The 16,321-nt window shown below is 31.2% G+C and overlaps 3 protein-coding genes across 11 annotated transcripts in view; all 3 read left to right on the top strand.

Annotated features, from left to right (window-relative positions):
- The window catches only part of LOC100167740 (potassium channel subfamily T member 2), a 230,443-nt gene that overhangs the window by 123,990 nt on the left and 90,132 nt on the right, over nt 1-16,321 (top strand). The window lies entirely within an intron of this gene.
- On the top strand, nt 6,215-7,252 carry LOC100160226 (uncharacterized protein). The gene is given in 3 exon segments (NM_001246164.2): nt 6,215-6,417; nt 6,473-6,558; nt 6,671-7,252. Coding segments are annotated over 3 exon segments (492 nt in total). The 5' UTR covers nt 6,215-6,331; the 3' UTR covers nt 6,991-7,252.
- Nucleotides 14,033-15,892, top strand: LOC100160906 (putative uncharacterized protein DDB_G0271982). The gene is made up of 3 exons (XM_001942734.5): nt 14,033-14,227; nt 14,283-14,368; nt 14,845-15,892. Exons 1-3 carry the CDS (start codon nt 14,151-14,153, stop codon nt 15,471-15,473), a joined length of 792 nt encoding a protein of 263 aa, XP_001942769.2. The 5' UTR covers nt 14,033-14,150; the 3' UTR covers nt 15,474-15,892.

Here is a 16,321-nt window from a genome sequence, read left to right as displayed (position 1 = left end):
TTTTGTAGTTAAGAATTTATAAAATGGTCAACTTTTATATCTAAGTATTGAAAATTTAAAACAAGATTCCACGTAAGTAGTTCATTCTGTTACCAAAAAATCTAAAAACACATAAGCACAGTTTATTTTTATACTCATTTTAAGTTCAAATTTGGACGAAATTACATATTAAAATACCTAGAATAACTATTTTAGTTATTTTGTTGCGATTGTATAATATTATTCGTGGGTACATGAAACTTTTAAAGTATACTATTATATATCTATGATAGTATCACGGCTTGTTGTTGATGTATAACGTGTTATATTAAATACCTAATGAATATTGTGATATGATTAATTTGGAATTTATTATAGGTACCTATTATAGGTCATTTTTTTTTATTAACATAGATAAGTATATAATATGTCTTATACCTATAGACCGACATACCGTCTCCGCTCAGAATCGTTTTTCTTATACAATGATATTATATCATTGAATTCAAATTTAATACCATCCATTATACAGTGATCCACTTGTAATATACTGTACAGCAGAACGACATCCACTTACCCTCCTTTTATTTTATTTTTTTTACGTGGTATCGAGAGCTGGAAGGGGAACTGCTGTTGGCAATACTTCTCCTTTTACTCAACCTTGTGCTACCTATATGTATTTAAATATTTAGAAATATTTGTTCGGTACTATTGAATATTAATAATAATATATTGCTCTATTTATTTGATTAGTTGGCGTGATAAATTTAGTTATCAGATTATTTTATAAGCAATGTCAAATATTAACTATTATGTTAATTTTTATTTAATTATAACTCTTAACTTTCTTTTTTCTATACGTAGCAACTCAATAAATCAAAAATAAAAATTACCTAGACCAGCGTTACTTTATTATAATCTATTGACCAAAGTTCACCTAATGGACGTGCCAGAGATTTACCATCAGATAATAATGACATCTGCAATTATTACAATAATTTATCGTATGGATTTGTAAATTTGATATTATTATGGTTATGGTTGTTGATCTTTGTTATTATTATTGTTTTTATTACTATATTTTACATAAGTGTAACATAAGAATAATTAAAATAATTGTAGGTAGGTAGTAAAATATTTTATACGTTTTAAAAAATATCTAAAAGTAGGTTTTTTTATTAAAGTTTAACACATCCATTACGATTATCTCTACTCAACATTTTACCGTCGAGGAACCCTGCATCAAAACGATAGACGATAATTACCCCATTTCTCGTTCTTGTGTTCTAACGACTTCAGAACTCGTTTACTGTAACGAATGTATACGAAATTACGAACCATACAGAATAAAATGATTGAATAAAAACAATAATTTTTTATGCCCATAAACCTTATTATTTTAATAGATCATTATATAACAAAAAAAGTTAACACTACTTTAACAGGGCAGATGGACAAAAAGGGTGAGGACTTATGTCATTGGTGTAATAGAATGGATGATTTAGGGCTCTTACATTACGGCGGCGGCGATGGACACCAGTGGGACTGCAAGTCCAACGGTAAGAACGGTAGCGGCCGACTAGTCGTGATTGGCCAACAGCATTTTGAGGTGAAAATTTGATGAAACACCCAACCACAGGATCAACAAATACGTAAATTATTTCCCTGGTACTCCGCCCATCGGTCGAGTTCGAAAGGCAGGACGCCGCCGATACCTCATTCCACTGCGCCCGAAAACAGTCTCCGGGTCCTATGTTGCCGTCATTCAGTCAGACATGATTTACCCAAATATCCACCTCTACAGCCTCTACTACTTGACATCGCTTCGAATACTAACCTCCCCCCCCCCCCAAATTCCCGGCACGGCAACCGTCGAATGCAACATAAAGACCTGAAGACCATCCGCATAACTCTTCGGAGGATCGACAAAAACCGGCTCGAATTGTCTTCAGTTCTTGATATCTAAATTCGCCTAACTGTTTAATTGAATAGTACAGGAGTCAGGATTAACCCTCTACCAGGTAGTATTTGACTAATTAGACAATACGTTTTCATACGTGCATGTATTATATTAATCTACAGTACCTACAATAACATTTCCAACCTCTGATCCGCTATCCCCGGACGAGAATTATCACTTTTTCCTCAGCTGTATAGCCGCATTTCCACTTTACCAACAGCCCAAAGCTCAATCTTGAAATATATCATTTTTAGAACTGCATTTAACATTTTTTCATTCAGTTATAACAATATTACCATCTATTTTGTCTTCAGATTGATTCAATAAAAAGTATTTAAAAAAATAATTAAGGTAATATTATGTTGAATGTGAGCGATACATTCTAAAATATTGTGGAACGAATCATTTTAGCACCCCTAATTGTACACCTAATGTATACGCGCCTAAATTAACTATAGGTATATGTCATTTTAAAATCTAAAGAAAAGGAAAATTTAACAAAAATGCTTTGCCAAAATATTTGAATGTAATACCTACTAGACGAAAAAGATTCATTGACATATTGTAGCACTAGATGGCAGATATGCAATATTTCCTACAAAAATAGTTGCTTAATTATTATACTGACATGTTAAAATTGTTCTTCATTGTATTGTGTTAGATATTACAAATACACATCATTTACCAAGGACACGATGACTGATGTACAAACATTCAATTTTATTTAAATGTTTAAATTCTCTGAACGTATTAAACTAAATGAGCAATAACCAACACTCAATAGTATACAGTGGAACATAATGTGCTGACAATTAGTATACAATTTAATTGAAATTTTTTTATTTAAAACAATATTAATCTTCTCTAAATTTACTGTATGTAATCCATGACATATCAATAACTATATATCAATACATTTAATGGTAACCATCAGTGCATAGTAAAACATAATTTGTTGACAATTATTACGTGTTATAAGTGTCGATATAACTTTGACTTTTTATACAGGTGATCATGAAGATTTATATTATTATAAATCTACTTTTTACAATTTTTTTTTCGGTGATTGTTTTTGCAGCACATTATGTATTCTTATAACTTATAAGTTCAAAATTAGTATTAAATTGCAAATTATACAAATTAATTTCAGTTCAGGGGACGTAATGCTAACAGGCGACGTAATGCTAACGCAGTCCCCCTCCGGTTCTCGATACAATGGAAAAAAAAAATTTTAGTTCAATATCATTTTTTTCTATTGACAGGAAAACATATTTAAATTTAAAATATAAAATAGTTTTTGGAGGACATAAGACTTTAGGTAAGACATAATAATAAAAAAGAAATTATAATATAATAATGCACGTCTGCATATAACACAGACTATTTTATTATAAAGGTTAATAAATGCAACTAGGAACTTTATTCTACTTTATTCTGCATCGTATGACTCAATACAATTAATGTAAAACATTGTTTATCACACCTTCATAGAATATTCAACTTTGGATGCCGGTTGAAGCTTTGGAAACGATATTTTTCCTTGTGGTAGTCAATAAATGTTTTTATTTACCCAGCAGGCAGAAAATTTACAATCTAAATCTAATTAACATACTTGAAAGTATATCGACACGTTTTGTCTGTGTTCAATGTACAGGTAATAAGTATTATCGACGATCATCGTTATCGTGACGAGTAGATATATTTATTACCTCGCCCTGGGTCGGGAAATAAAGGGCATGGGTCGCCAGTTCGATCTCAACGACGCGTCAGTGACAATGCCGGTCAATATACGTGACGTAATGTAATAATCACATATTATTAAAACAATTAAAACAGTGTTTATTACTCAAAATTGTTATCATTCAATTATACAGTCCACTAGTTCATTTTTTTTTATATTCATTAAATTACAAACTGAGCCTAAACAGTCTGTTATATCAAATACTAGCTGAAATACAAACCTAACCTAACATCTAAAACCAGAGTTGGGAAAAATGTTATCTAGATAACTATTCGAATAATAATTTTAAAATATTATAATTCGAATAAAATAGTACATTGTTTGGCAAGGGCGGTAAATGAGATATTTCAGTCGTGGGCTACGTTAGTGGCGTAGCCATGAATTTTTTATGGGATGGGCTAATTATAATTTATCGTATTTTTAAGTTATTACAAATTATTATTATTATAGCTTTGAAACCCACGGAAACCATTTATAAACAAAAATTTCCATCGGAAATCTCAAAATCCCTGTTTGAGCACCTCCCGGGGTTGGTCCTCTCCCTTTTTAAATATCCTATCTTCTGCAGCCCAGAGGTTTAATCTATCTATATAGGTATATAAAAATATCTGATCCCGTGCACTTCGTTGTCCATTGAAATTGACAACTCTATATGAATAATATGTTTTACTTATTACCATGGCAACCATTTACATACAAAACATTCCATCGGAAATTTCAAAATAATATATAATTGGTTGCCATGGTAATAAAGACACACAGACAGACGGACACACAGACATACATATTCATTTTTAAAAATATAGATGATTTGTTTTTTTTCCGTCCGTCAGCAATATTTTGGATATTAAAAAGACTCCAATTTTTGATATCAGCATCCTTTTTGATAGAATAGTTAATTTAGTTGGTACTTTGTTGGAAGTCAAATTTGAAAATTTCAAGTAATTCTAGAAAGCGCCAAGAAAAACAAATATAATTAAAACAAAGCAGTAATTAGTCATTATTAATTGTTATGCAATTTTTGAAAAATTATCACGAAATATTTTTAATAGCATTTTCAATGAATGGTAAAAATTTCAATTAGCCCCCCTGACTAAGATTTAGCCCCCCGAAAATATCCCTTATTGATTTAAATATAAGATCCCAGGGGGTAATTTTAAATAAATACTTTTGTACCCCTCCCAGAATTTTAACCATGATTGCGCCTATGGAACTAGCTTACATTGGATTTCAAAGTTAAAGAACCAAATTACATTGGATGTATATGTTATACGTTAAGCTTCAAAAATATTAAATAATGGATGATAATGTAAATTGGATATAATTGTTTGTTGGAATTATCAAAAATTGAACTTATTTATAGAATAAATACTCTTGTAACCTTTTACATTATTTTTACTAACTTACATCCAATAACAAATTTTTGTTAGTACATATCGCTACATATTTCTGAAAAAATCTAAATTTTGATACTTTAAACAATCGTATACGAGGAATATAAATTATACCGTATCTAAAATCTGCAACAAAAAATTTTGAAACTTATTATATAATACACGCTTATAAAAGTATCAAACCAATAAATTTGTGCAGTGTTAACTTGTATGTTTATGAAATAAGATAAATGGATCAAAATGTTAAATATATGGATAATATTGATCATATAGGGATGTGTATAACACCAGATTTTATACCAGTACTCATATTTACGCGAGTAATTAATTTTACAAATCGCTCTCAAACTTTAGTGGTCGGGATTTTGATTCCTTATATTCCAATTTAATCCCTTAAAAAATAAATATTTATGCAACAAATGTTTGTCTTCAAATCGAAAACTAAATCTTGAATAAATTATGTTTTTATTATTAACATTTATTTTTTTAATTTATTATCATATATTAACAAACTGTCGTATCGATTTATTAACCAATTAGCATAATATATCGTATGTTAGCCATATTGTCTAAGATATTGTGGAACAAATTATTTAAACACCCCAACTTTAACCCGAATTTACGCCTATGAATTAGGTATTTGTCAGTTAAAAATTTGAAGAAAAATAAAATTGAACAAGCTTTGCCAAACTATTTGAATATAATATGTGATGATAGATATCCATTAATATAATATTGTAGCATACTGCATAACATATGCAATATTTCAAGCAATAGAATTGCTTTATTATTACGCAACGACTTGTTATAATTATTGTACTTCGGACTTCGGTAGTTCGTTGTATTGTGTTAGATTTTACAATTTCATGTAATTTACAAACAAACTGTCAGTTATTTTAAATATTTAAACTATCTGTGCATATTACAATTGTAAATGAACAATATTAATCTATACTTTATTTACGATATATAACTATATAACAGATGTCATACCTATAATTGTATTAAAGCAGCTGCTGTTTTCAAAATTATCATAAGTTTAGGTAACATTGAAACAAAATGTGCTAGCAATTAGTAAACAGTTTAATTGTGATTTTTGATTTAGAACAATATAAATATACATTTAATTTACAATACTATATAACACATGACACATATTATATAAATATTTCAAAGCAGTTGTTAACCATCAGTACATAGTGAAACAAAATTCACTGAAAAAAATTACACAGTATAACTGCGGTGACTTTTAAACTGATGAACATGAAGTTCTATATTATAAAACCACTTTACACGGCCCTTTTTTCGGTGATTATTTTTGCGGCGTTATCATCATCATTCTCGTAAGTTAGAAATCAGTATTAATTGCTAGTTTTAATTGAAAACATTTAATTTCAGTGACTTAAAATATTTTACTACAGAAGATGGAAAAGAGTACGTGAATTCGACATATGAAATAGTTAGAGGAGGAAATAAAGTTTTATGTAAATATAAATTAAAAATTAGTATATAATATTGCATTATAAACAGTAACACATCCTAAAATTTTTTAATATTAATTTTTAAGTATGTTTTTCGAATGGTTTGTTATTTCAGTTATAGATTCATATAGTATTCCAGGATTGGAAAGTTATAGGAAATTAACTCCTAAAGAAAAATTAGTAGTACAGAATTTACAGAAGTCAGGAAAGGGAGGAAAATTACGCGTGGCTGGAAATAACAAGGAACAAAGTGAAAAAGAGCGCCAACAACGAGATGCAATAAATAAGGAGGATCGAAGGCAGCATGATGCAGAAAAAGAAAAGGAGCGAAGACAAAGCAATCGTGGAAAGGGTGTAACAAATTTTAATATTACAAAAAAATATAATATTTTTAGCTGTATCACTTCATTATTAAGAAGAATCTTTAAACTATAATCACATAGTATACCTATAGTACCTACATCATCACCCATACCATAACTCTCATATTGAATTACCATTTAAAATCATAAGTTATTTAGTACTATAATAGTTATTGGTATACATTATAAGGTATACTTACGCTTACATATTTACTGTAAAACTGTAAACACATTACGATATTTAAAATAATAATATGCTTTACTTTATATCTTATATTAATTGTGTAAAATGTCTATATTTATTTACGAATAAATGAAAATCTACAGCATTCTAATATAGTGTCAAAATGCAATACTACGTAATTTATTTTGTTCCCATCACTTATAAACCTTGACCACTAACTACTATCACGACATGATATATTTACACCTCAGTCCTCGGTTAACTTTTTTCTCCAGTATGCACTATACGAATGATAATTTAATACATAAAATCTACATTAATGAAATATGGGCAATGTAAATTCTTGTACAAACATGAATAAGAGACGAGTATGGGCAAATAAATAAAACGAACACTCAGTGCCACTGCGAACACGGTGAGATTATTCGGTTACCCACTTCTCCTTTACCTATACCATTTTGTGTTATGGCTTCACGTGACGTTACGATTGTGCCCCCTAGGACCGCACTGTCCATAGGACCTATATGAATGTTTTTGGGGCTACGAAAATGTAAATATAAATAATAAATAAAACGAACACTCAGTGTCACTGCGAAATCGATGACAATTTTCGGTTACCCACTTTTCCTTTAAATATAGTATATTTACATAGTATACATAAAATTGTATATTTAATATACAATTTTATGTTATGGCTTCACGTGACGTTACGATTGTGCCCCCTATGACCACACTGTCCATATTCATATTTTTGGGACTACGAAAATGTGGTGCCACAGTTTTTAGTTATGTTTTATGTTTTTTTTTTAAATTATTATTACTACTATAGGTTACCTATACAATTTATATACGATAGCACAACAAGTAAAATATTATATATATAAGATTATAAAGGTGAAAATAATAATATTACTCGTATATACACACTATCAATGTTCTTTATCGTAATTCGTAATTGCCCATAGAAATAAGATTGGATAAACCATGAACCCATAAAATGTCGCTCGCATACGAGCACACGACGATATACGATGAATTAAACTACGATTACTGTTAAGGGAATTCGATACCGTGATTTTCTGTTTTTGTCGAACACACGCGTGACATAGTATTTTAGACGTGTTTTTGCGTGAATTATAAGCAAGGTTAGAACATAAATTCAAATGCATCTTTGCGGAGAGAGGATCAAGCAATTACTAAACAATATTTTTAAAAAAAGCACACATTGTAAAACAAATTTTCTTTTCTGTGTTCAAAATCTAAAAGGTTAATGAGGATCTATCTCCCATATTTTCCGTGGGTAGGCACCTTAGGGGGGAACAATTTTTTTTTCGCAACGGGGCGCAAGATGTCTAAATGCGGCACTGGATGTATAATGAATGAAACTACGATTACTGGAGGACGTGATACACGCATGTGTTGTCTCCGTCAGCGCGATTCACACTGATACGACACGTCGACACGACGCGAACGACACGACACGCCAAAAATGTGTGCAATACACATAGAACCGACATCGGCAAGACGACAACGACTGTAGTACCACAGAATAGAATAATCAGAATGGACACTATAGTTATAATATTAATAACAAATTATAAAGTAAGATAGAGCCCTAGATTAATTATATATTACTCTGTGGATAGGGCCATACAAAAAAAAACAGCCACCATTTTAATTGAGGTAGTTTTTATCAATTTTAGTTAGTGATTAGACTGATTAGTGATTTGTAAACTGAAATGTTGTTTGGAATATGTTTCTTATCTTGAATTAAAACTGATAAAAACAATCACAAATAAAATGGCAAATGATTTTCTGCTATGGGCCTACTGCCCAAAAGTGGCCACCCCCTGCTAGTACTGTACGACGCACACTTGTCTACACGTTTAGTTAATCGAATATGTGTTACAACTTACGATTATAATAATTCAAAACTATTGAACTTTTTAGTAGTGTCTTAAAATGTTTGGAAATAAAGATTTGGCTATACCTAATTTGGTTGCCTAGATAATAATCTTACCTTTAGATTTTATAAGAAGTCAATTGACTCTAATTTTTAAACTAACGGAGTTACACGTGTTCTGCCGATTGTAGAATTGCTATGTTATGCACTTGTAAGACGGAGACAACACATGCGGGTATCACATCCTCTTAAAAGCAGTGGTCACCAAATTTTATCCGGTCTGCAGACAAGAAAATAAAATGAAAGCCGAATTCGATAATTCAATAATATCAAATAAAAACCAAATAAATGACATAACAATAGTAACGTTTATTACTGCATAAATACTAAATGTACACAAGACTACGGCCATATTTATAATTTATAGGTATCATGCTTTTACATAAACATATCTTTTGGTTAAGGGTCAGAATTCTGACGACAGTAACTTCAGCTCATCTTAAGCGATTAAAAGGAGTTAGTCGGAGGGCAGAAGTAACTGCTACTGCAGATCATTGACTATTTCCACAGCGGATATAAGGCATAAACAGGGCGATACCGGGAAGTCTAGGGGAAACCAGCACGACCACAACGTGGCGCAAAACCCAGCGATGATCCGAATGCGACACGGTGCACGAAACAGCTGTAAACAAGGGGACAAAAAAATATCTGACGAGCGAGCGTTAAAAAAGGCGAGCCTAAACGAATTTGTTCAAAGTGTTCGGCGACTAAAACGGCATCCAGCCGGACAAAAAAAGCGAACCCGGGACAAAAGCGCAGGGTAGCGTATTACACAGGCGAGATAAAGTCGAGAGGGGAGGGGGTAAATACTGAAGCGACGTTTAAGATCCACTGCCCAAATACCTCTCACAAAACGTTAAATAATCTATACTTAGCGGTCTATGTCGGGAATACCGTAACAGAACATTCGCCCGACTCCACAATGTGTGACGTCTAGGTCGGACCGCGTTTACTGTCGTGTCCGTTGCTGCAACATCTCCACATCCGCCTCGGGTAACAACGTCCTCTAAAGTTTACAGTGTAAATCACCAGTCGTCTCGTAGTCCAGTGGTTTCGTCGATCCAATTTCCGACTCAGCATCACCGATTAACTGCGTTTCCGTGTTCGGTATCAAAATAGGTCAGTGGGACCTCCGATCTATTATATTTTTATAAGAATTTTTTGTGTTACAAGTATGCGCGCGGGAAGTGAAACTTCTTTCCCAGTTTATCGTATATAAGTTTTGTGTAATAAAACTTTCAATCGCATATTAAATATTAATTATTGTACTTATTCGGTGTGTGTATACCATTTTTTCCATAAACGATTATGTACATATTGTACCTACTCAATTATTTATCTATACGCTATTTGAATGTAGTATGTTCAAAGAATATTAATGATCTGACCATTATTATTCCATATAATTAACACAATTAATCGTATAGATGTCAATATTATGCTGTAATGGAAAAGAAACAAAAAGGACAGTTGGGGGGTTTTAATTAGTATTATAGAAAAACTATAAGATGTTAATTAGTTCGTAAGCTTTTTTCTATTCCACTACTGTATGATTATTGTATTGGTGTAAAAACTGTATAACTTACCTCGACTAGCCGTAAACAATGTGTATATAATATAATCTTTTGTGTGAGTCGTTGCACGTTATTATCATACGATTTTTAGGCTACAATACTTATCCTATTTAATATAAATTGTGTAAGTATGGTTACCATCTTAAATATTACTTATATTGGTATTCAACATATTTTTAAATTGTTTAGTAATCTACCTTATACCTTATTTAGTTTGTTAAAAATGTATATTAAAATGTTATGATTGGATAAAATGCTATCAAGGATATATGAGAAAATTGTAGGCAATAATGACAGTAACATGAGTGTTTTTTTAGATTATAAAGATTAAGATGAATATACCGATATAATTTTATACCTGGTGTTTACATTAACGCAATATAAAAATGTTTAGTATAGAAATGAATTGATTTAACTTTTAAACAATGAGAGAGTTGTATTTTAATGTATGGAGGTGTGTCGAAATCATTTTACGTGGACGTAGGACATTGTGCTTTGTCTTCATAGAATACAGCCTCCTAGCCGTATCATACTGCTTCAAAACATCGTGCTGCCATGAAACAATTAAGGATCCAAAAATGAGTCCATCCGAATAATCCAAGTGATCCGAAGAGCATCTGAAGAATATCAGTAGAATATGAAAAGAGACGTATGCATGCCCAGAGCCAATACGAGTGATCCGAGAGCCGCAAACGAGTATTTGGAAAGCCACAAAACCAAAGTTCCGAGGGCCTCAAAACGAGAATTCCGAGAGCGCTTCTCTGTGTAGGTGTTGGTACCATAAAGTGTAGGGAAGTTTGTCATCCCCAATTTTGTTGCACAATATCTGCAATGTCTTGTGTGTTCTTCCATATTATAATATTGGTATGTGTTTGTAATTGGACGGTTATTGTGTTATATTATTCGAGGATGATCGAGATGCAATTGTTATTGCGTCAGATGAATTGTGGTGTACACTTTATTTCTTGTGTCATCATGTTTCTAGATAATCAGGGTGTAATTATTATTGTGTAATGCCTACTAATTTTATGGGAATGTTAATTACTGTATAAAAATAATTTAATTGCGTTATATGTGCTACACCCAAGTATACTCATATTGGAAATTCATTTTATAGTTTTATTATTAACAAAACTGAAAACTTATATTATTTATATATTACAATACAATTGAATGCGAATACATTGCAATTGCTGTTGTTTTGTTAAAAATTAAAATAATTTTATTATATAATTTAAATGGGTACTAACATTAAATACATAATAAATTTATACTGACATATGGCAGCTACCTACGATACATTATGATATATTATAATAACAATAATAATATTTCGATTGACCTGAATATATTATTGCCTATGCATTTAATATACCATGTACCTACCTTACTCTTGTATTACGTTTACCGCTACACATATTATAGTTAGAGATGCGAAAACGAGCCCGTGACTCCAGCAACCCATGAGCACATGGATCCTATACTAATAGACTAACCTTACCTATAGAGTAGCTGTGGTAGTAGCCGGTCAAACATACAACAGCGGTGTACATCACATAGGTGTTGTCATTTTCTGTCATGTACAATGTACAATAATTATCATTTATAATATTTCTTATGGGGCTTTCGTGGGACTGTAACTAATTATAATAGTATAAGGTCTGTGCATGCGCCATACCAGTATACCACGCTTGGAATCCATGGGTTCTCAAACTAAACCAGTTACAGCAGTACAAGTTACACGTATATTTATGTTATGATGACCACTGACTAGAAACGGCCGCTAGGTTCATGACGGTCGCGGACCAGTTTTCATAATATGCGGTTTTACCATAGACCTTAATGCTTTATACCTACTCATAGACAGGAGCATGGTAGTAGTTACCACGGTCAACATGAGTAGCGGTGATCGTGTTTTGCGCATGTACGTAGATCACGCCAGTTTGTGCATAGTTAAGAAGAAAAACCGCATAATTACGTAATTATCGTATTATATCATGAATTCATGACTCATGTATATACTCTGCTCAGTGCTCGCGCCAGAAGTCACTGCAGTAGGTGCATCTATGCCACCCTGGTAGGTGATCCGACTATATCAGATCGTGAACAATGTACGAAAGCATATCAAATATCGAATCTGGCACGCCGATGTGCTCAGTAATAAGTGCAACTCAGCTACCTTAGTAAATAGTAAGCTATGTTTGAAAATGCAATTTGATAAATGCTTGTTAAATAGGTACGAATTGTTATTATTAAAATAAATAGCAACCATAAATAAAAAAAATGGTCCATCATAAATCTCAAAACCCCTGTTTAATCACCTCCACAGGTTAGACCTACCTGATACGATTGTGAATCTAAATCATCCAGGGTACTACTCAAACACACACAAAATATTTAATCAAAATCGTTCTAGTCGTTTAGGAATCCATAAAGGACATACAGAAAGACATTCATTTGTATACATATAGATTGTATACATGTCTGTCGTAATTATATATACATTTTTTTATGTTATCTGGTATCTACTTACTTTGTTAATTTCGTATCGACTGTCATATTTATATACAAAGCGTCTTGTCGGGTTGGTTAAGTATGCGGGTCGAATTGTCTTCAGTTCTTGATATCTAAATTCGCCTAACTGTTTTAATTGAATAGTATGGGAGTCGGGAGTAACCCCCTTCCAGGTAGTATTTGACGAATTAGACAATACGATTTGATACGTGCATGTATTATATTAATCTACAGTACCTACAAATTACAATAACATTTTCATCCCCTGATCAACTATCTCCAGACTAGAATTATCACATTATTGTGGAATAAATTATTTTAGCACCCCTAACTTTAACCGGAATTTGCACTTATACATAAGGTATTTGTCGGTTAAAAATTTGAAGAAAAATAAAATTGAACAAGCTTTGCCAAACTATATAAATATAATATGAGATTATAGATATCTATTATATATTAATGTAGCATAACATATTATGCAATATTTCAAGCAATAGAATTGCTTTATAATTACGCAACGACTTGTTATAATTATTGTACATCGGTAGTTCAGTGTATTGTGTTAGATTTTACAATTTTATATAATTTACAAATACTTGATGATTGACAAACAAACTGTCAGTTATTTTAAATATTTAAGCTATCTGTGCATATTACAATTATATATGAACAATATTAATCTATACTTTATTTACGATATATAACTATACATATAACAGATGTCATACCTATAATTGTATTAAAGCAGCTGCTGTTTTCAAAATTATCATAAGTTTAGGTAACATTGAAACAAAATGTGCTAGCAATTAGTAAACAGTTTAATTGTGATTTTTGATTTAGAACAATATAAATATACATTTAATTTACAATACTATATAACACATGACACATATTATATAAATATTTCAAAGCAGTTGTTAACCATCAGTACATAGTGAAACAAAATTCACTGAAGAAAATTACACAGTATAACTGCAGTGACTTTTAAACTGGTGAACATGAAGCACTATATTATAAATCCACTTTACACGGCCATTTTTTCGATGATTATTTTTGCGGCGTTATCATCATCATTGTAAGTTAGAAAACAGATTTAATTGCTAGTTTTAATTGATAAAATTTAATTTCAGTGACTTAAACTATTTTGGTACAAAAGATGGAAAATTGTATGTGAATTCAACATATGAAATAGTTAAAGGAGGAAACATAGTGTTAAGTAAATATAAATTAAAAATTAGTATAAAATGTTGCATTATAAACAGTAAACATATCCTAAAATTTTAAATTATTAAGGTGAATAAACTCGGTTAATTATACTGTGACTTAATAAAATGTAAAATTATTTTGGCACACTTGCGGCGAAAGTTTAATTTTTGATGTCAGTCGATATGTTGAAAAATTACACTACCTATGTAAATTAAAATCTTTTCTTTTTTTACCCAACGGCCAAAAAAGTTACATTCTAAACCAGATAAATATAGGTACTGGTACAATAAATAAACAATAATAAATATATAAATTAAACTTCTACACGATTTAACAAGCACGACAGGTTTTTTATTATTTTATTGAATTTATAAATAAACCTTTGTTATTTATCTATAAATGTAGAATTTTAACGCTCCAACACTATAATTATGTATGTTATATCGTAATTTTTAAATATGTTTTTCGAATGGTTTGTTATTTCAGATATAGGTCCATATAATATTCCAGGATTGAAAAGCTATAGGAAATTAACTCCTAATGAAAAATTAGAAGTACGGAAGTTAGAGGAAGAATTTAATATAGAAAGAGAAAAGGAACGAATATCACGTGAGAATGAAAGGGAAAAGGAGCAACAAAGACGTGAAGTTGAAAAACGGAGGGAACAAAAATATCGAGATGAAGAAAAAAGAAGAAACCAAATACGACGTGAGAAAGAGCGACAAAAAGATGAGGTGGGAAGAGAAAAGGATTTACAAATACGCATTTCTGAAAGAGCACAGAACGACTTGGAAAGGGAAATGCGTGATTTGGAAAGACAAAGGCAACAGCTGAAACGTAACATGGAACAACAACAACGAGATGCCGAAAGAGCACAACGAGATGCTGAAAGAGCAGAACGTGATGCCGAAAGAGCACGACGTGATGTGGAAAGAGCGTATCGAGAAGTGAAATTATCAATACCTAAATGGAATGTACAGATAAGACCCGCTACAATAAAACGTCGTACACCAAATAATATACGAATTATACCACGCAATCGTGGAACGGGTGGAACGGGTGTAACATATCGTAAAATAACAAAAAATAATAATACTATAAACTTATACGAATAATTTGTGAGTTGTGGCCTGTGATTTAAACAAATCTTATACTAAAATTATTTACTTTATCATGTAGGTCAATACCATTGTTAAGATTGCGTTATTTCGATCACTTCATTCATCACAAGATTCTGTAATCTATAATCACATAGTATACCTAGTACCTACATCATTACCCATACCATAAACCTCATATTGAATAACCGTTTAAAATCATAAGTAATTTAGTACTATAATTTTTGTTATACATTATGATTTATGAGGTATACTTACGCTTACGTATTTGGTGTAAAACTGTAAACACATTACGATATTCCAAATAATATGTTTTATTTTATATCTTAAGTATATTGTGTATAATGACTATTTATTTACGAATAAATGAAAATCTACTGCAGTCTAATATAGTGTCTAAATGCACTACTACGTAATTTATTTTGTTTCTATCACTTATACGCCTTGACCACTAATTACTATCACCACATGATATGCTTACACCTCAGTCCTCGGTTAATTATTTTCTCTGATATGCACCATACGAATGATAATTTAATACATAAAATCAACATTAAAGAGATATGGGCAATCTAAATTCTTGTACAAAAGTGAATAAGAGACGAGTATGGGCAAATAAATAAAACGAACACTCAGTGCCACTGCAAACACGATGAACATCTTCGGTTACCCACTTTTCCTTTACATATACCATTTTGTGTTATGGCTTCACGTGACGTTACGATTGTGCGCCCTAGGACCGCACTGTGTATAAGACCTATACGAATATTTTTGGGCCTACGAAATATGTGTGACTACAGTTTTTTTGTGATATTTTATGTTTTTTTAAAATTATATACTACTAT

Source organism: Acyrthosiphon pisum, chromosome A1 (assembly GCF_005508785.2).
Source record: "Acyrthosiphon pisum isolate AL4f chromosome A1, pea_aphid_22Mar2018_4r6ur, whole genome shotgun sequence".
NCBI lineage: Eukaryota > Metazoa > Arthropoda > Insecta > Hemiptera > Aphididae > Acyrthosiphon > Acyrthosiphon pisum.
This window is presented reverse-complemented; position numbering and strand designations above follow the sequence as displayed.

What these genes read in the sequence shown, in the direction of transcription:
- LOC100160906 (XM_001942734.5), top strand. Translation starts at nt 14,151, where the DNA reads ATGAAGCACTATATTATAAATCCACTTTACACGGCCATTTTTTCGATG. An exon ending in GCGGCGTTATCATCATCATT is followed by an intron (nt 14,228 to 14,282) that starts GTAAGTTAGAAA and finishes ATTTAATTTCAG; the next exon opens with TGACTTAAACTATTTTGGTA. An exon ending in AGGAGGAAACATAGTGTTAA is followed by an intron (nt 14,369 to 14,844) that starts GTAAATATAAAT and finishes TTGTTATTTCAG; the next exon opens with ATATAGGTCCATATAATATT.